The 21,081-nt window shown below is 40.3% G+C and overlaps 2 protein-coding genes across 2 annotated transcripts in view; one reads left to right on the forward strand and one right to left on the reverse strand.

Moving 5' to 3' along the window:
- The window catches only part of thap1 (THAP domain containing, apoptosis associated protein 1), a 107,877-nt gene that overhangs the window by 45,199 nt on the left and 41,597 nt on the right, over positions 1-21,081 (forward strand). The window lies entirely within an intron of this gene.
- On the reverse strand, positions 1,865-19,574 carry LOC139218803 (leukemia inhibitory factor receptor-like). Its single transcript, XM_070850498.1, has 17 exons — positions 19,505-19,574; positions 14,219-14,370; positions 13,950-14,103; positions 13,569-13,841; positions 13,358-13,475; positions 12,317-12,453; positions 12,087-12,232; positions 11,829-11,982; positions 11,691-11,752; positions 8,714-8,936; positions 7,529-7,705; positions 7,341-7,442; positions 7,089-7,253; positions 4,407-4,535; positions 4,169-4,262; positions 4,027-4,090; positions 1,865-3,824 (listed from the first exon to the last, which is right to left on the reverse strand). The coding sequence occupies exons 1-17, from the start codon at positions 19,572-19,574 to the stop codon at positions 3,348-3,350; spliced, it is 2,697 nt and encodes an 898-aa protein (XP_070706599.1). The 3' UTR covers positions 1,865-3,347.

Consider the following 21,081-nt stretch of genomic DNA (forward strand, 5'->3'; position numbering starts at 1 on the left):
GTCTTTCTGTGTGGAGTTCTCATGTTCTCCCCGTGCTTGCATGGGTTCTCTCTGGGTTCTCCAGCTTCCTCCCACAGTCCAAACACATACAGGTTAATTGGTGACTCTAAATTTCCCAGAGGTGTGAGTGTGAGTGGTTGTCTGTCTCTGTGTGTGGGCCTGTGATTGGCTGTCCAGAGTGTACCCCCCCTCTCGCCTAAAGTCAGCTGGGATTGGCTCCAGCTCCCCCGCGACCCTGACGGATAAGTGGTATAGATAATGGACGGATGGATGACTTCATCTGAACAAATAGGCATGATGACATCATACTAGACACAGAATAGAGGAGGAGAGGAGTCCCATTTAAAAGGACTTTACATCTGAAACATCCAAACAGAAAATTATTTTACTGCACATGTTCAAAATACAGAGGCATAACAGGAACATGGTTCAGGCTTTATGACTATGAGGAATAATGACTGAACATAACATAAACCGTAATGGATATTAAACCAATAACTCTTTTTACTTTTGACAATAAGAAAAATGTCAAATACTGTTACACCAACCTTTTACTTAAGTAAGTAACAGTGAATGCAATAATGTTTCTACTTCAGCACTTCAAACATATTCTGGTGCTCAGAAGATTTTATAGCAGTCATTAGTTGCATTTATGTAGGTCTATGTGGGGGTGGGGAATAATAACCAGTGGTGCCTGAGGCACTCAGATCATTATCTTAAGTAAAAGTAGTAATACTAATACTACTACTACTATTACAAGTAAAAGTCCAGCATTCAATATTCTATTGAAATAACACTTCAGAAGATTTGTAGTATAATGGAGCCTACTTAAAATACCAAAGGTAAAAGAACATGTGATTCTACATGAGATTATTAGATTATTAATACTAATGCATCAATGCGTGAGAAGCATTTAATGTCATAGGTGATCAAGGTGGAGTTAGTTGTAACTATGCAATTGGGTAGTGAAGTGGTTCTGAACCCAGGGGGCAGGCACCTCCATAGAGTCCTAAATCTGAGGGTTCACGATTTAAAAAAAAGTTCTGATGATCAAATTTCTTTATTTCTGATTTCAAACTTTTAGTCTTTGGGACTAATACTTTTTAAATGTAAAATACTGCATGATCTGACCTCTTTGGCCCTCAAACAGTTATTCAAATTAAACCATCTGAGTAGTTTGGAGAGATGTCTCTTTGGTGGAACCGTTAACAATTCACACACATCTGAACCTTGACAAGAAGCACCAACTAAACACTGTTCTTAAAGGGTGTCTCATGTCAGCCAAATGTCTGCCTCTAACTTGTTATCTTCCCCAGAGCCTTTCTGTGCTTTCTCATCTCTCAGGTTCCTGTGGATCCTGTGGATCCTGGTCCTGGCCCTGCTGATGTGGTTCTCTGGTTCCTGTGGGTCCTGGTCCTGGTTCTGCTGATGTGGTTCTCTGGTTCCTGTGGATCCTGGTCCTGGTCCTGCAGATGTGGTTTTCCACCAGCCAATGGATGTGTGTTTGTCCAAGGCTACAGCCTGTCCGTCCTTGGGAGCTGGATCTCTACTTTACTGTGGTGCTCCCGGAGGTTTCTCTTTTCCCACTGGGTTTTTTGAGTTTTTCCTTCCCGAAGAAGGAGGGTCATAAAGGGCAGGTGATGCCTCGGACTGATCCATCGGACTGATCCTTTGGCCTCATCGACTGCTGGACTCTTTATTAGATTGTTTGCTCGCTTACACTTGTTTATTTCAGTGAACTTTGTAAAGCACTGTGAGACAACTCTGTTGTGATATTGGGCTATACAAAATAAATTGAATTGAATTGAATTGAATTGAAAGGGTCACAAGCCTAAAAGAAAAAAAAGTGACTGCAGCTCTCAAATGAAGCGTGTATATTTGCCATGAAAAGCAGTGGAAAATATAAAATAGCATAAAATGTAAACAAACCAATAATTACTAGTACGTCAAAACTGCATGTAACTAACTAACTATGTGTGTAGTTACCTTCTGTGTAACAGTTCAGTCTCAGTCCGCTCAGATTCCTCTGATCAGCACCATAGTGCTGGCTCCCTCTAGTGCTAGAAGTCTCCACCACATGTTCATGAAACTTGAAATAAGGCAAAATGTTACCACATGGCCTATATCATCTAAAATACATCACCTATGATTCAATGCACACCTGTATCTTTAGTATGAATACCAGTACACCTGGTGTCTGCGGTATAAATACACCTATAGTGTAAATACACCTGCATTTGTGGTATCAATACACCTGTAGCGTAAATACACCTATATCAGACAACTTTTGGTAAGTCAACACTGTGGCAAAACCTCCACGATGAAGACAAAACATCACTCAAAGCAATTCCATTGACAGGTTATTGAAAAGTACAAATCACAAATAGTTACAAAACATTTCCATGTAACCGAGCCCCCCTCAGTATAGTTAAATTAATCTTTCATTAGTCATTAATTAGTCATTAGCCACAGCTTTAAATGTGTTTAGATTCAGAGCAAGGAAACTAGTGAGGAAGGCCACCAAGAGACAGTGAAGCAACAGTTGGCCAGGTGTTTCACCGGTGTAGCTTAATTGGAGAGTGGCAAACAGAAAGCCACCCTTGAGGATACTAACGTGTATCCTGGTAGCTAAACGGGTAAGTTGCATGCCACTCAACTGCACTGTCCACAGTTTCATTCCAGTCAGGAAGCTTTACATCATATATCCTTTGTTTCCCGTCTGCCTCGATACTGTCTGTTATCAAATACAGGCAAAACAACTAAACTTAACTTAAACTCATATGACATCTTGGCTACAGATTAGAGACTTCTGATTGGTTGCATGGTCTGATTATATCAAACTTGTGCACCAGTTTTGGCACACCATCATGCTATAATTGGAAGGTACAGGTACAGGCTCTCCACAAAGTTGACCACACCAATCACAAGTTTCTTCTCATACACACTACCTATTTCCGCACTACTCTCCTCTGTAAACATGCATTTTGTATTTGTAGTTTAATTTGGATCACTTTGTAGAGATAAGTTTTCACTCTGACATTAAAGCAGTACTTTGAAACTCCACCTCTTCTATCTGTCAATGGTGCACACTTGCTCACTCCATTTAATGTAAAGTCTCAGGGCGCTGGGTTTGCATGTATTGTGAAGAGCTTCCTTGTCTTGACATCAGTGGCCTCTATCTCCTCCTTTGGCCAGCTTATTATACCAGCGGAGAATGTGATGACAGGCAGGGCTACATGTTGATGGCTCAGACCTTGTTCTCGACAGCTGATGTGTGTACACATAAAAATTTTAAATCTGTTTTCTGGTAGCATTATTATATTCAACAGTCTATTTACACTGTGCATTCAACAGCTACTTGGAGTTGAATCTGGTAAAAAAACGTAAGTGAAGATACAGGACATAGAACTCTCTGGATGCTCTTCTGACTGGTTCACATTGACGGCTTCTGTGTCACTCTGAGGCTGGTATCCACTGGAGCTTCTCTCTAAAGGTGTTTCTTCCTGAAGATAAGGACCTGAGTTGGACTGCTGATTCCCAGTTTGCATTATCAGGTTGTATGATGGGTTCGGAAATACACCTCTGAATGGAGAGGATGGTAACACTGGCTGAGATGCGATGGCTGCAGTGGATACAGTGAGGGATGGTGGAGTGCAGTTTATCAGGGGCTGATTGTAGTAACCCTTTGGAGTAGGTGCAAAAACAAAAGGCATGTTCTCCTGACAGACAAAACCATTCACAAGCTCTTGTGGGTTACAGTGCAGTTCTGGAATATCCATGATGTCTGCTTCATTCTGGTGACACTGCGGAGGACTGGTTCCAACCTGAATAACAGACAAAATGATCTTGCATTCATAGAAAAGATGGGAGGTAGCTGTGAACCAATGATGCACAATAGAAGAGACACTGAATGTTTGAACCCTAACATCATCAGGGCTCTGTTTCCTCAGACTTTAGAGAGCTCCCTTCAGAGCTGCATTATACTCTGTGACAAGTAAACTGTGAGACAAGGGTGTGTGAACCTACCTCTGATGTCAACCACTTGTCCAACACTGGCTTTGGGATTGGAGGAAATACTTTCCGTTTGATACTGTTGGGTGAAAGAATGCATGAAAATAGAACTCCAAATTGCAAATTGCATAGAAAATGAATGTGCTGACTTTCTTACCATGTCCAGTGTCTGCAGCAAAGGATACTGATGAGGGAAAGGAGACCAAAAACAATGGCCAGAGAAATGAAGATTGCCTTGATCAAGCTATCAGCTGGTGAGTTAAGACAAACAGCCCAGATGAGGAACAGGAGTAAGTCAAATAAAACAACGAATAATTTGATTTTGTTCCCATTAATTTACTAGAGAAAATGGATTTTATTCTGAAAGGTAAAAGAACAGAAAAGAAGAAAGGTACTCAGTGAATCCAAGGTGGCAGTAATGCTTGCAGCGCCACATTCTCCAACTCCTGTCTGTGCCTTCACTGTGAATGTGTAGGAACTGACATTAAGGTTTCTTACTGTCAGGCTGGTGGCGTTAGGATCATCTAAACCAAGAGAAAGAGCTTGTGGTAATCAATGAACATGAAGTCCCTTCAAGATCAAAGTATACATGTAACACTTGCTATGTAAGCACTATACAGACATTTGATTAATCATTTGAAATACACTATAATGTAGTTGTATGCAGGAACATAAATAAGGGCTAATTAATGTACAGTATTATTAATGTTTAATAATTATAACTTCTCTTAGACACATTGAATATCGCAACTGTTTCTCCTGATCTTCACCAATATCCAAGGAAATCATTGAACCAAACCTTCCCCTTGAACTCACCACTGCACTGGCCTGTCACACTCTATTGCCTTCACTTCACACAATAAAAAAATAGAACTTACACAACAAAGACAATAAATTGAGCAAAATGGCAATGACTAATAAGCAAAAGATCCTTATGAAGTGCAGCTGCAGATGGTCCAAAGTTGTATTGTATTACTGTGTATATAATGTTTCTGTATATATTATGTTTATTTAATCTCTCTCTCTTTAATTGTTTGCTTTATGCCATTCTCTTGAGCTGCTATAACAGTGAACTTTCCCCACTGTGGGATCAATGAAGTTTTATCTTATCTTAAGTAACAACCCACCTGGGCCTATGAATCTACTAAGGAACCAGTAGCAAGTTTGTACTGCATCAGTAGGTGAGACCAGTAGAGCTCAGAGCTTAGTTGAGCATCACAGTGCTGCTGAGCTTACTGATGAAGCTTGCAGACGATGAAAGAAAGGAACCACGGCAGCTCTCCCAGCAGGAGGTGCACCAGGAGGGGCAGTCCATGGAGTATACAAGCAGCAAGCCCATCAGAGAAAGAATCCCAAAGGACAATCCAGTCTGCAAGGCCAAAGCCAAGAGGAAAAGAGCCAGTGACAAGGAATTGTGGAGATGCTTAGAGCATCTACATCTAATTCTCCGGCATTTGTTGGCAGGAGCACAGCCACCAAGCTCAACCTCTTTGGTAACAATGTTTATGAAGACAGGAAGGAGAGATTTGGAGAAATGGAAAAAGAAAGAACAAGCCTAGGCAGAAAGAGAGACAGAAACCCTCAAGTTGGTGAGGGAAAGGCCGAAGAGCAAGAGAGGGAAGGTCTGAAGGTCCTGTGGGACCAGCTAAGAATCAGACTTGCAAAACTAAGGAGAGCGGGCCGGGTTCAGAAGCGCTTGAAACAACTGTGCAGGAGCCAGGGGACCAAATCAAGGAACAACTCAGCAACAGCAGCAAGAACAACTCCCTTCGCTCACCAGGATATGTGCTTCCCCCTCCAGAACTCATCTTCCAGCAAACCAGTGGACAGACATCAAGAAAGTGGTAGAGAAAGTAAGATCTGCATCAGCACCTGGACCAAATAGTGTACCATATAAGTTATATAAGAACTGCTCCATGCTGCTGAGACTACTGTGGAGCCTGATGTCTGTTACCTGACCTCTGGCATGGAGCAGAGCTGTGACCACCTTCATTCCAAAGGAGAAACATTCCCGAAACATCAACCACTTCAGATGCATCACCCTACTTCACATGGAAGATGCAAGATTTTCTTCACTGTGGTAGCGAGACGAATGACCAATTACTTTGTGTCTGGACCTGGCAAATGCTTACAAATCTGTCCCACACCCACTCATCACCTTTGCCCTCGATTTCTTTCACAACCACACCTGCATCCAAAACTTGATATCTACCTACATCAGGAACTTCTACATCTGGTATACAACTCAATAAACCAACACCTGGCAGAAGCACAAAAAAGGCATGGTGATGGGTTGTCCAATCTCTATCCTATTTACAGGAGCCTTTGATAATCTTGATTGGTGGGAGAAAGATGGTCCAAAGAATGAGATCTGAGTCAGGGCAGTGGCAAACCAGCAGTAAGAAGCTACATAGACGATGTTGTCACAGTTCTGCAGACAACAACTGACACAAACAGGCTGTTGTAAAAAGTGGAGGACCTTCTTATCTGGGCCAGGATGAAAATCAATGGGTGTGGTTGGGTGTTCTGTTGCACCTGTAACCACAACCCTACAATGATGTCACTGTTTACCCACACACCCTAGGGTAGTGTAATGGGAAATTGCTGTATATGCTGACTGTGCCTTCTTCATGTAATAGAAGAGTACCAACTGTATACCCACATGCTCCTCCTCACTCCTACCCCAACTGTACTGACAAGATAAGCTGTTTTGATATACGTCATGATTCACCCCACACTGTGTGCTATAAATATCCTGTGTGTGAAACTCTCTGGAGCTCACACTTCTACAGAGACCTCCATCTCTGTACGAACTGTTCGCTCTTCTTGTACAACAATAAAAGACTTTGGTGCTCTCAGTCTCACTGTCTTTAGATTTCTCCAGGACCATACACTTCACTGCAGCAAGGAGGTCGTGTTAAAGCACTAGAGGTCAGTGAAAACAACATTTCAGCTAGTGTAATTTGTTGATATTCCTGATTATGTATATGTATGCTGACAGGCTCAGAAGGTGAGTATAAATCCTTAGTAGTATCATTTGTGGCCTACCATCAGAAAATGTGTGGATGTCACAATACCTGTGCTGACATTGATGATTTTATTGTTGTTGGTGTCCAGACAATACAGAACAATGCCTCGGATGAAAGCAGACTGTTCTCTTAGATTTATAGGGTCCCAGGATACCTCCACATTAGAATCCATCTGTTTCCATCTCAGGGATCCAAACAGGCCATTGTCTATTACTAGCAGGGTGAAACATGGGTGAAAAACTGTTGGTCACAGTGTAGATTTATGGGACTGACAAACAGTAATACTGTTGTATTACTTACTTTTCTCAGTGACATAACCCTCTCTTTTTTCAAGAAGCACTGGAGCTCCCTGGGTGCAGGCATATACAGACAGCGTGTATCTCACCCCATCACTGAAGTTTTCTGCGGAGGAGAAAGATGTATTGTAACAAAAGGACATGCAATGTTACATCAGTGTAACTGTGTTGTGAGCAAAGAGTAAGACTTACTTGAAACTATACTGGCACTAGTTTTGTTGAACACTTTCATCCACTCCACTGTGCAATACCCTAAGGTAGGACACCAGTCCACTATGTAGCCACAGCGAGCTGCAGGACTGGTAGACCACGACAGGTCGAAGCCACCTTTGCTGCCAACGATCCAAGAGGTGTTCACTCTGGTTTTGTCTGAAAATGAAGATTCTTTGAAAGATTTGACACAAGCAATCAACCATCCTATCATTCCACAAATGTCTTCTTCCTTGTGTATCAGTGTAAAGTGATTAAATGTCTTTGCTGATCACAGAATCAGCAGTTAGGTTGATTAATGATAAAATGTTGGAACTTTCAGATTTTCAGACAGACAGACAGACAGACAGGTAGGTAGGTAGGTAAGTAGACAGACAGACAGACAGACAGACAGATAGATAGACAGACAGACAGACAGACAGACAGATAGATAGATAGATAGATAGATAGATAGATAGATAGATAGATAGATAGATAGATAGATAGATAGATAGATAGATAGATAGATAGATAGATAGATAGATAGATAGATAGATAGATAGATAGATATGACAGGCTACACTATACCAGCACACAATGTTGATGTGGCAGTAATTAGGCTACAAATTGAAAACAACATAACACTACGTTGCTTGTGGCTCTAATAGTGCAACTGATAGCAAGCATTTATTTATTTATTCATTCATTTTTTGATCAGCCTTCATTATAAATCTTTTGTAATATCATCTAAACTAGGACAGTATGGGCATCCCTCCAGCTCATCCATTCTGCGTTTATCTCCCTGCTCTCCAACAGGATGTTACACACCACATCACATGACACATCACACAAAAACATATTAACAATCGACCTTGTTTGTAGGTGTAGGTGTCCTGTCCAGTTTTACAGGCGTCTCCATGGAGAAAACATTTTATTGGAGTGCAGGGGATTTTTTAGATGTGGTTAGGCTGACTAGCCACACCAAAATCTGTCCAATGCTTTAACCAATGAGTGGGAAGTCCAAGTGACTGTGTAATAAAGAAGGCATCACTCATAGTGACATAGTGACCTACAGAGAATGATGACGACTGCCAACATGTTCCCTACAACTTTATAAGGTCATTAGCGCATGCTTATGGTCTGAATTCATTCCTAACTGTAATATGAGCTGCTCTGTTGGCTTCATACCTGGCTTGTGGCTGGGGATGGTGATGATTGATGGGGATGAGCTGCCATTCATATTCCGGGCTATAACTGTGATGATGTACTCTTCAGTGGGGTCCAGACTGAGGGCAAGACTGTGACTCATATGTGGCACTGTGGTTCTATTTTCTTGTTGTCCCCCTGTGGTCTTTGCCCAGGTCACCTCATAGTCTGTGATCTGTCCATGACTCTGGTTGTCCAGTGGCATCTGCAGAGAGGTACCGTCAAGGTTTAGGCTTACCTGGCAAAGCACATGTATGGAGATCGCGCTCTATAGAGAGTTTTTAAGTTGTTACTGAGCTTTATTGATCAATCGATCAGCCACTCAATGACGTACTAATGCTTTATAAATTGGTTTAAAGCCATTAATTAGTTAAACATTAGGTTTGCCACAATATGAAAAATCCCCATCCCTCACTTTTAATAGACCAATATCAAAAGTCAGTAAGTCATCTGAAATTCTGAATAATAATGTGTTTATAGTGGAGATTATTTATGTACACTGTTGCCCATAAAGTTGGAATAATTGTTCAATACCCCCAATTTTGTTAAAGCCTGAATACACAGTTTGCAAAGGTTAATTATGGTTTAAGTTTCACTGTGATATGTTTGGAAGAGTTTGATCAATAAAGTTGAGAAGATATACACTTTATTTATCAAGAATAAATCACATTGTCACAATCATTTCATGAGAAGAGGTAAAAAAAAACATTTTATTCCAACTTTATGGGCAACAGTGTATATATACTTTAGGACAAGAGAAAGACATTTACTTATATATGATGTTCATACTCATACCATTCTTGCTATATATATGTAATATGTTATATTATGTAATGTTAGTGTAGTGTTTAGTTTTAATCTTTTGTTAAATACAAAACAGAAGGAAATGTAATAAACTAGGCTTGTAAGATGGTGCACATACTGAGGCACACATACACATACAGTATACAGTCCCACTCAAAGGTTTGGACACACTTTCTAATTTAATGTTTTTTCTTTATTTTGATTAATTTCTACATTGTAGATTAATATTGAAGACGTCTAAACTGTGAAGAAACACATATGAAACTGGGTAGTAAACAAAAAAGTGTTAAATAAACCAGAATCTGTTTTATATTTCAGACTCTTCACAGTAGCCACCTTTTGCTTTGATGACAGCTTTGAAGACTTTTTCTATTCAGTCATTATGCTTCATGAGGTCGTCACCTGGATGGTTGAGCACTTGTAGGCTGATTTTCCTCCACTCATCCCAAACCTGTCCGGTTGAAAAACAAATGATGGTCCCACTAAGCTCAGACCAGATGGGATGGCATGTGGCTGCAGGATGCTGTGGTGGCCATGCTGGTTCAGTGTGAATAAATCACCAACAGTCTCACCAGCAAAGCCCCCCCACACCACCACACCTCCTCCTCCATGCTTCACAGTAGGAACCACACATGTAGAAACCATCCGCTCACCTTTTCTGCATCTCACAAAGACATGGTGGTGTGGAGATGGGGGCTGGTTTTGAGCTCAGCTGCAACAGGGAGAGTTGCAGGACTGGCCCAGGAGATGGCATGGGAGAGAGGTAAGTAGCACCAACGCACCTGGGAACAGGTGCAGTAAATTGCCTCTCTCCCTATATAAGCAGTAGCACGCCGGGACCTGGGAGGAGGAGGAACACATGGGCAGGAGAGCAGACCGGAGCAGGAGCCACCTGTCAGGACTGTATCTGGGCTAATGGGCAAGAGGCAGGACGCAGCCCTCAGTTAAAGAACTTGTGGTTGTTTTTGTATGTTCCGAAATAAACGGAAACTTGAGCGTCGGTGATCTGTCAGTGCTGGTTGAACCCACGAGGAACACGGTCTTGTGCTGCAGGTGGGTAGAACCAGAACTCTCAAATGTGGACTCATCAAAGCAGAGGACAGATTTCCACTGGTCTAATGTCTATTCCTTTCTTTCTCTTCTTCTCGTCGTTCTTCCTCAGTAGTGGCTTCTTTTCTGTGAATCGACCATGAAGGCCTGATTCATGCAGTCTTCTCTGAACAGTTGATGTTGAGATGTGTCTACTACTTGAACTCTCTGAAGCATTTATATGGTCTCTAATCTGAGGTGCTGTGAATCTGCAGTTTCTGATGAGGCTGGTAACTCTAATGAAGGTATCCTCTGCAGCAGAGGGAACTCTTGCTCTTCCTTTCCTGGGGGGGGGGTCCTCATGCGAGCCAGTTTCATCACAGAGTTTGATGGTTTTCATGACTGCACTTGAGGATACATTTAAGTTCTTGAAGTTTTCCAGACTGACTGAGCTTCTCAGACTGTCGTTTCTCTTTACTTAGCTGAGTGGTTCTTGCCATAATATGGATTAAAACAGAAAGCAGTGGGCAACAGCAGTAGTAGAATAGGGCTGTTCACTGCATAGAACTTTGTACCAACCCTTCCTCTGCACCACACAGTTGGTGATCTCAAACACAATGAGAAGAAAAGAAATTCCACAAATGAACTCTTGATAAGGCACGTGTTAACTGAAAACCCTCCAGGTGACGACCTCATGAAGCTGATTGAGAGAATACCAAGAGTGTGTGAAGTCATCAATGCAAAAGGTGCCTACTTGTTCCTTCATAGTTTTGATATCTTCAATATTAATCTACAGTGTAGAAAATGATCAAAAAGAAAGACAATCGATTGAATGAGAAGGTGTGTCCAAATGTTTGACTCATACTATACATACACATTCATTCAAATCACCTCTTTAAGGCTGAATCCTTTGATATTGTTTAATTTTAAACAGAGAGCCACAAGACTTTTTCACAACCTGGCAACCCATAATGTGTTCTTATTGACAGTTTATATCTGATCTACTAAGCTTTACTGAATGAGAATAAAGCCACTAGTAATAAACAAATAAAGCTACTAATCCCAATTTACAAAGACTTTTTAAAGAGTAGCTCATTAGAAGGTGGTTCCCACTCATCTCACTTACTTTCCAAATGGCGATAAGTTGGTCACCCCTCACCTGCATCCACACATCAAGGGCAGCTGGAACTGTGGGGCACAGAGACAGTCAATGACCAGCAAATGTAAACCACATCTGTTACATTTGCTTTTCTTTAATGCTTACTATCAGTCTTTGTGTGGAAGGCAACACTTGCGCTCCAGTCACTCCATTTCCAGAAATGCTGTGTTGTTCCACACTTTACTGATACATTATATGGCCAATTTGGTATCAAATCTTTCACATCTGCAGAATGAAGGCCAACTCCAAAGCTTTCACTCTGAAAACACAATATGGAGAGAACGATGTTAGCATATAAGTGTAGAAAACAATCTTACTTTAAAAACAAAGAAATGTGTCACAGTGCTTCTCTTGTTAACTCACTATGGATCTTTTTTCACCATGGCTAACATCTATTTGACATGTTATATTGAGATTATTGTAATGTTGCTGCGTCCACCACCACTTCAGCCTGACATTTCTGGCATTCACAGTTGAAGCCATTACTCCCTCTGGAGCAGCCATGTGCACTGAGACAAAAAAGAGATGTCAATAGCCAAGTAAGTATTGTACCACACAAAAATATTTGTTCATATCATTTTATAAAAATATACCTCTTGTTGTAAGGTCTGCACTGTCTGTGAGCTCCACCCTCCCAAGCTTATTTTGTGCCGTTAATGTCCAGTTTCTCTCACCCAAATCCACTTTCAGTGTTAGAGAGCACCTCCCGTCTGACCCATCTGCACACTGACTGAGATACAAGCCAAGAAAAGACAACTTTGAGTGTGATACATATAGAGTACACAAACCAGGACTGCAACTCCAATAAAGAAGTTACAGAAGGCTATACATTTTAAATGTATAAGCAACTGAACAAGATATTATTACACTGACCATATAACCACTGACCACTTGAAATATAAATATCACTGAATTACACCATTGAGATATTTTGCTTTGAAAGCCATCTGCATGAACTTATGTGATTTGAATTCCCCTGTTTAACATTTCCAGAAGTTCACATTGTACAATTTGCTATTATTCTTCCATAGTTTCTAGTCGCTCATTGGAGGTTCTCTTTCTGAGATTATTTGACTGACAAATGCAAATTGAAAGGCCCAGGTATCATCACATAATCCATAATTTGTCATTTCCAAATGGAAAAAAAAATGTAAATCTGTTAGAATCTAAAAATTAAGAACCAATCAAAACCAGTCTGGCTTTTATTACATGTTTTTTGTTTTTTTGCCCATTAATTTCTAGTTTCCACTCAAGAAACAAAATTGCTTTTTCATTTCTCATTGGAACAGCAGAATAATAGACAGACAGGGAACAGAGGTGAAGTGTAAAGAAGTCCAGCTGAAAGCCAAGAGGACAGAAGGGCTATTCTACAAGAGAGTGACATTCTGCAAGCACAGGATCAATAGATACATAGATCCAGTTTTGGTTTCAAATGAAATAACAAATGATGGACTCTCTTCAGTCGATATAAGGAACTAAACCCAAAACAGACAATTGTAATTGTTTTTTTCGATTTTCAATTCTGACAGCAAAACTTTTGTCTTTGATATTAAAACAAATAACAGATTTACATTTTTTGGTTTTTCAATTACAAATCAATTACAGATGATGCAATGAAACCCAGACCATTATACCTTCCAAGTAGCTGATAAACTGTTGGACTTAGGTGCGTCTTTCTTCCTACTGTCCAGTGACAGTCGACTGATTCTAGGTCTCGGGTTTCACACTGCAGGTCCCTGTCGCCTGGTGGGTCTGAGTGACGGCAAGAACCAAAAGAAAAAAAGGAACAGCCAAATGTAGAACTCCAAGATTACAAATGTCAGCACAATACTAATTCATACTTACAGCCAATATAAATGGAAGCGCCATTGTCATTTGTCTTTGTTTGACATTTTACATCAGTGCCACTGTGTTTTGATGGCAGGTGCAGGGCTACAGTCAGTGCATATGTCTGATTACTGATCTTGGTAATGTCCATATTAGTATCATCATATCCAGTCAAGTACATTTTGCTAAAGATCTGCCCTGCCGGCACAACGCAGCAGAAGGTGACACTGCTGCCAACTTCAAACACTCTGTCCCGTGGAAAAACCTCTGGTCGTTTTGATGTTTCGATCCCTGCAAAAGCATGATAATAAGAGATGATGAGGAGTGCCACGACTGTTACATGTGCAAAAAAGATAGCTTGAATGTTTTTGATAATCAAAATATGAAGTGAATGGTAACCAGGAAGAGTCCGTTCTTGTATCCACGTGCTCGTCTGGTTTTTGTATCGGGAACTGAGTCTGACTGAATGGGAAGCACACTTCAGTGCCAAATGAGATGTCCAGCTCCAGGAGTGAGTAGATCCTACCTGGTCAGGCATCACAGCAACTTCCTCCTAAAGCATTTTCATAACCAAATTAGAGGCATGTTCGTTATTCATGTTTGTTTGGCTATTCCAGAAGCTGAGATTGTTGTTATGGAAGTCAGCAACATTCATGAAATACTCTTACATGATGCGTTTGCTTGTCTGCTATGAGAACCAGCAGCTTGTAGGTCAGCACGTCGTCTACTGCAGAGCACGAGGGGTCGTCTTCCCATGTTAACAGGATCATCTGGTCAGAGCTGCTAAGAGTCATATTCTGAGCTCCACAATGCAGGACACCTGAGGAACACCATCAGACTACAGTTTAGAGACCTTATCCTGTCCTTGAGAGACAAGAGACAAACAAACGGGGTACAGCCACTGTGGGACACCAAGACAGTAGTTTGGTCGTATTTCATGTTTCACAAGTGGAGACATTCAATTTATTATCAACAATATATTTTATAAAAGATACATATTTTCCAAAAGATATTACATTTAAATGATTAATCCACTCGTGTGAATTGAACTATTTACAAAGGATGGCTGTATCTGTTCCGGAAACACAGCATATAAACATTAATGAATGGCTTATAACACACAATCACAGACTATAATGTGTCTATGATCTATATGGGCTGTTCATTTGTTAATTAGTCAACAATTACTAACTTCTATGGTCCTAAATATTTGTCAGAGCTGCTCAGAACCCTCCAGGTTCACTAAGATTAGCAAATGGAGCCCTGCTGGGTAATCCAGTGTCACAGATAACAAAGGATCAGGCTTTTGCTATCAGAGCTCTTCTCTTCCTTCAAAGCCCAACTTCAAACTTTTCTCTTTGTGAAAGTTTTGGGTAACATTTCATATGTTTTATCTATATTGTTCTCATTTATCTTTTTTAAAAAAAATTCTTTTCACTTCATATGTGCTTGTGTTCTTTGGCTTTATTGTACATGTTGTAATGTTGTTAAGGAAAGTGTGACTTAAAGTTTATTATATTATCAATATTATTAATTATCAGTAACTACTGTAAAAACAGATACTGACTGATTAACAATATAACACATTAATCATGCAAGATGAGTCTTCGTATCAATATGGGATATAATGATAATAATACTTTAGGCGCCTTTCAAGGCAGTCAAAAGGACGCCTTACAGTAAAAACAATATTAAAGCTGCAAGCAGCGTTGGAGGGCCCTCGCACCTTCCTGCATGTCGGGACGTGCGGCGGCTTCGTCCTGTTGCTGGACTCTGACCCTTCCATGCAATTCAGAATTTTCATGTATTTTGGACAGTGCATGAAGGAGTTACATGTCACTTCCTGTGTCCCCTATGTGGCGCTAGAGAACAGCCACTAATGACCTCCTGTATTCCAGTATATGAAGTGTTGACTACACTGTGAAAATTTCATGCAAATCAAATGATTATTGGCACGGAGGTGTTACTTCCTGTTTCCACCAGGTGGCACAATGAGTGTAGTTCTACATGTACATGTTCAGCAGACCCTCTTCTCTCCACTGATCAAATTTGAAATATCTGTGATTAATCTCCTGAGAGAGAGAGACGTTGGAGAAAAAAACATGCACTTCCTCCCGCCACTAGGTGGCGCTATGACTATTGTTAAAAATGGGCATGTACATGTCTTCAGAGCTGGACAGTCATCAAACGGTATAAATTTGGTGAAGATAGGATCTTGTACAGTTACAGCATTTTTAATGCTCATGGCGAAGGAAAATGCATTATCGAAAATGGCCGCGTCGTCACGGCAACAGCTTTTGACGGAGGCACACAGTTTTCACGACAGACCAACATCAACGTCTTGAGGCTTTCCTGACCAAATTTGAAGTGGATCTGATCAACTGGCTGGTTTTGAGCCATCATCATGTGAAACATAGCATTTCCTGTCGCCACCTGGTGGCGCTATGACTGTTAATGAATATTGACATGTAGACGTCTTCAGGGCGAGACTCTCATCAGACATGTCAAGTTTGGTGCTGATTGGATCATGTACAGTCAAGTTATTAACAACTTCCTGTTTGATGGCGAGTCATGGCGAGACACTAAATTTTGACAGCTCGCCACGCCCAAACCGTTCCAAATCTGTAGAGACCTTTAATAACTTTTCATCGTTGATGCCTTCTCTACCAGCTGACCAAGTTTGAAGTCGATCGCTTCAACCCCCTCGGACTAGTTCGTTCATTTACATCCCCTGTAAATCGCCAAAAATGCGTGAAAAATCCAATATGGCCGACTTCCTGTTTGGTTTAGGTCTTCACTCCAAGAGACTTTTTTGTCTGTCTTGAAGAGATACACGAACCCACCGAATTTCGTACATGTACATAAAACGCAGTTCCGGGGCTGAGTTTAGGTGGCGCTACAGAGCCATTTTGCCACACCCATTTGCGAAACCTATGAAATACGAAAATTTTCCCCACGATTGAATTTTCTGCAAACTTTCATGAGTTTTCGTGCATGTTCAGGCCCCCAAAAATGCAATTCATTGGGGAAAAGGAGAAGATGAAGAATAATAATAAGAAGAATTCCTTGCATTTCAATTATGCTTTCGTCCCCCTGGTTGCATTTCATGTACTTTTTCAACCCCTTCCTGCTCCGGGCCTATGGGGTCCATACACCTCTTGGTTCTTGGGTACTGGCATGTTTCCTCCCTTGCATGTTTTTCATGCTCGCATTTCAATAGGGTCCTCGCACCGCTTGGTGCTCGGGCCCTAAAAATACATTAAAATATATGCAGTAATTATTATCATTTACAACTACTTCTGCTTTACTCTGACCTGACTCCACCTGCTATGGAAGCCATGAGATGAAATGTAGCAAGTGAGCTGAGTAAGGAAAATGTGCCTCTGAATAAGTAGGTACATGTGTGTAAATAGTTAATAAATAACTGTTTATTCACTTCTTCATTCGAGAAGTTATCATTGTTGACAAAGACATTATTAAACACTAACAATGTCCTTATATATGCTCACAACTTCACTTCAAGCACGTGCACATATTGGTTTTAAAGGCTAACCAGGGGGATGAGGGTTATACATATGGTTTTACCAGATTCTTTTACTTTGTTCATCATCTCTGTATTAGTTTGTCTGTTGTTTGGAATATTTGCACATTTCATTTCAATTATTTAAAATGTTGGGCTAGAAGAAAACAAAAAGAAAATGCAAAAGAAAAACAGAAAAAGAAAGAAAGTTTGGAGTGCCAGCTGTGGAGATGCACCACGATCTTATAACAGCTATCTGACAGAAAAGTGATGATACTACTGAATCCCCACCTTTGCACAGTAAAGTAAACTGTGTCTACCAGAGCCTGTATGTAGGGATAAACCTGTTGAAGTGGACTTTGTGCAAACTTCTCCAGTCCAGACTCATCTCCAGTTAATCAAGAATGCTAAATGAAGCCAACTTTTAGCTGGCTACCTGGAAACAGACGGACCCAAAGGTTACACAGCACATGCAACAGCAACAGCAGCAACACAGCACATGTCAGAGTGACTGTTTGAGGGAAAAGTTGCAGTAAAATGTGTGAAGTGCAAATGCTGCGAGCTTCTAAGAAGCAGCGACTAACTGTAGCAGCTGAAGAGATATTTGAGCTGTTTGAAAGAATTGAAATTGAAAGAACTGTGTCCATGTATCATTTGTTCAGTTTGGGTCTGAATCTACTCCTATTGGTCTTTTAAGGGTTTAGAAAATGAGAAGGACTGTGTTAACTTAGTAGCTTTATTTAAGCAAGTTAACACATCAGTTAACAGTGATTAAAACTGTTAACGGGTGTGTTAGATCTGACTTACAATAGTGTGAATGATAAAGGACTGACACTATTATTGTATTATAAGCCTAGTATTTATCATTATCAACATGATCATATTATTATTGTAAATATAAACCTAAGCATAGTATTACTTAATCTAACACATCCACCTCATGTACGTATAGTAACTAACCTTGGAGGCCTAGAAATGAACTGCTGGTTGAGGCCCTCATCGGTGTGTGTGTTACCACAGTGGGCTGAGGTGGTCCGATCCACCAGTCAAAACATAGGCTTTTAAATACTGTATGCCAGTGGTTCCCAAACCTTTCTTTAAAGGCTCTCTATATGTTATCCAAGCATCCCTTCCCTCCCCCCTGCCGCTGCACCTCCATTTCTACTCACATTTCCATTATGCATCTTTACATTGCCAATAGTTCTTTAATTCTGTAATTCTGTATTGATGTCTTTTAGACATACCCTCACAGCCCGGCCAGACTAACTCAAGTACTGGCACCCTTTAAGCTGTCATCTCTCTCTGACTATTTCATCTCTGCCCCTCCACTGCCACCTGTCCAATAAAGCAAAACCTCTCTCTGTCTCTCTCTCTCTCTGTCCAACCTCCACCCTGACAGAAAGCCGTGCCTGTGCTGTATACTTTCTCTATCAGTCAGTCGATGTGAACATTTTTATACAATAAATAGGCTGTATATATATATATATATATATATATATATATATATATATATATATATATATATATACAGTTGAAACCAGAAGTTTACATACACTGTATTAAAAGACACATAATCTTTTTTTTCTCACTGTCTGACATTAAATCAGACTAAACTTTGCTTGTTTTAGGTTAGTTAGGATTAGTTAGGATTGCCAGAATAATGAAAGAGAGAATTCATTAGAGATTTTTATATTACTTTCTTCAAAGTCATAAGTTTACATACACTAAGATTACTATGCGTTTAAACAATTTGGGAAAGCCCAGATGATATGGAAGGTTTTGGAAGCTTTTGATAGGTTAATTGACAACATTTGAGTTAATTGGAGGTGTATTTTAAGGCACACTTCAAACACACTGGGTCCTTGTGTGACATCATGGGAAAATCAAAAGAAATCAGCCAAGATATCAGAAAGAGAATTGTTGACTTCCACAACACTGGTTCATCCTTGGGTACAATTTTCAGACGCCTGAAGGTGCCAGGTTCATCTGTTCAAACAATTATACGCAAGTATAAACACCATGGGAATGTCCAGCCATCATACCGCTCAGGAAGGAGACGGGTTCTGTGTCCCAGAGATGAACGTTTGTCGGTGCGAAATATGTGTATCAACCCCAGAACAAAAGCAAAAGACCTTGTGAAGATGCTGGCAGAAGCTGGTAAAAGATTATGTGTCTTTTTATACAGTGTATGTAAACTTCTTGTTTCAACTGTATATATATATATATATATATATATATATATATATATATATATATATATACAGGTACCATCTACAGTAAAAGTAAATAAATATTACATCATTGCTTTCAAATACAATGTAATTTTCATTATAAGTCCACTTGGAAATAGAGTAACATCCTCATACTACTGACACAGTATAGCATCAGTCTTTACACCTGCAGGTTATTATAAGTAAAAGAATGACATACTCACCATTTTCTTGGCCATGTCCATCTTGTGTGGCCTTGCAGAACAGTGAGACCAGTAATATCCATGTGATCATTATATTCCTCTTAATAATGACTATTTGTAGCCAGTTGTTATTCCTTTGAGGCAAATTTGTCAGCAAGTCTTCATGGATTTAACAATTTCATCAAGGAAAAGACACCAAAATCAGCTGCTCATTAGATCTGATACCTGTGGAAATAAAAGTGTACTGTCAGAATAATACATACGTCACTGTCAGAATAATACATACATCATTGTCAGAAAAATACATACCTTACTAAGGATTACTAAACCGAGGCATGTTTACAAGGATGAAAAAAAATACTCACATGAGGAAGTCCGACTGGTTGTTACGGCTCGTACACAAGGAATAAATTCTGTTTGAGGTCTACACAAGCTTAAAGTCTGACAGAAACAAGTCCCAGTGTCAAGTTACTCCTTCAAACAACTCCAATAATGGCACATGCCTGGAAAATCCATTTGCTGTTGGAGCTCATAATGATTGTGAAATCTCTGCAGACCTCAGGGCAGGAAACGGAGCGGCTGCTTTCTGGTAATCATGAGTCACAGTGGCCAGATCAGACATGCCTGACTTGCAATCAAAATGTTTGGATTCTTGGGAAGGAGTCTAACAAAAACTAGTTTCACTTTATCAGTGTGGTGGGCCAGTAATGGTAAAAATATTCCATCTTATTTTTTAGGATTATGTCTCATGAGTCACACTGCCAGCTGTGCTGTGAAGAAGAATCAGGAAGCTGTACAACGTTTTGAATATATTCTCTTAAGGAAAACCCATGCTATCAGCTTTTCCTCCTGGACACTGAGCTCTGTGATCCAGACAGTGCTTGACATTAGCCAAACACATGTCCACATGGGAGAAGCCCACGATGTCTGAGACAATACACAGAACTCTTTCCGGTCAAAAGTCAGATGTCCATCACTTCATTCAAATGCACAACTCTTCTGTGCATGGTCGCCAAATTTCATCAGATCTTATCCAGGTTCAAATAATGCAAAAATAAACAAAAGTACACACATGCCACATGCCTAGAGTAAACTTCAGTATAAATTCAAACATCACCACTGTTCAGTCCATTACTCACTTCATGATACTCATAGCATGACTTCTGTTATAACAATTATTATTGTTATAACAATACTCATTTCTATGGAGGCCCAAAGCTAACCACATAACTGACTTTGTCCAGTGTGTCTTGACAAAAAAAAACTTCTGGTTTAAGTTAAAACTGTTAAATCACACCGTACAAGGTGGTGATGGTTTCAATTTACTGGGGGGGCAGACAGCAGCTGAGAGGATGTGGGGTTGCACTGACGTAGTGAGGGCAAGAGGTCACTGACTGCACATGGATGAGCTGGGACTTCACACATGGGAGTTCACTTACAGAGGGAGAAATGAAAGAGTGAGTCAGAGTGTGGAGCTGAGGTCTTGTGTAGCAACATGAACAGGATGCTTAGTTTCTTCAGACATGTGGATAAATTCACACTTTGTTTAGCTAATCACGGGTGTTACGTCTGCACAGTTTGTACCATAAGCTGCTGAA

Source organism: Pempheris klunzingeri, chromosome 19, assembly GCF_042242105.1.
Source record: "Pempheris klunzingeri isolate RE-2024b chromosome 19, fPemKlu1.hap1, whole genome shotgun sequence".
Classification (NCBI taxonomy): Eukaryota; Metazoa; Chordata; class Actinopteri; order Acropomatiformes; family Pempheridae; genus Pempheris; species Pempheris klunzingeri.

Coding starts and splice junctions, on each gene's coding strand:
- LOC139218803 (XM_070850498.1), bottom strand. CDS start 19,574: ATGATCACATGGATATTACTGGTCTCACTGTTCTGCAAGGCCACACAA. Junction 11,983..12,086: donor ATGGTGAAAAAAGATCCATA/GTGAGTTAACAA, acceptor TTGTGTTTTCAG/AGTGAAAGCTTTGGAGTTGG. Junction 3,825..4,026: donor ACAAGTGGTTGACATCAGAG/GTAGGTTCACAC, acceptor TCTGTTATTCAG/GTTGGAACCAGTCCTCCGCA.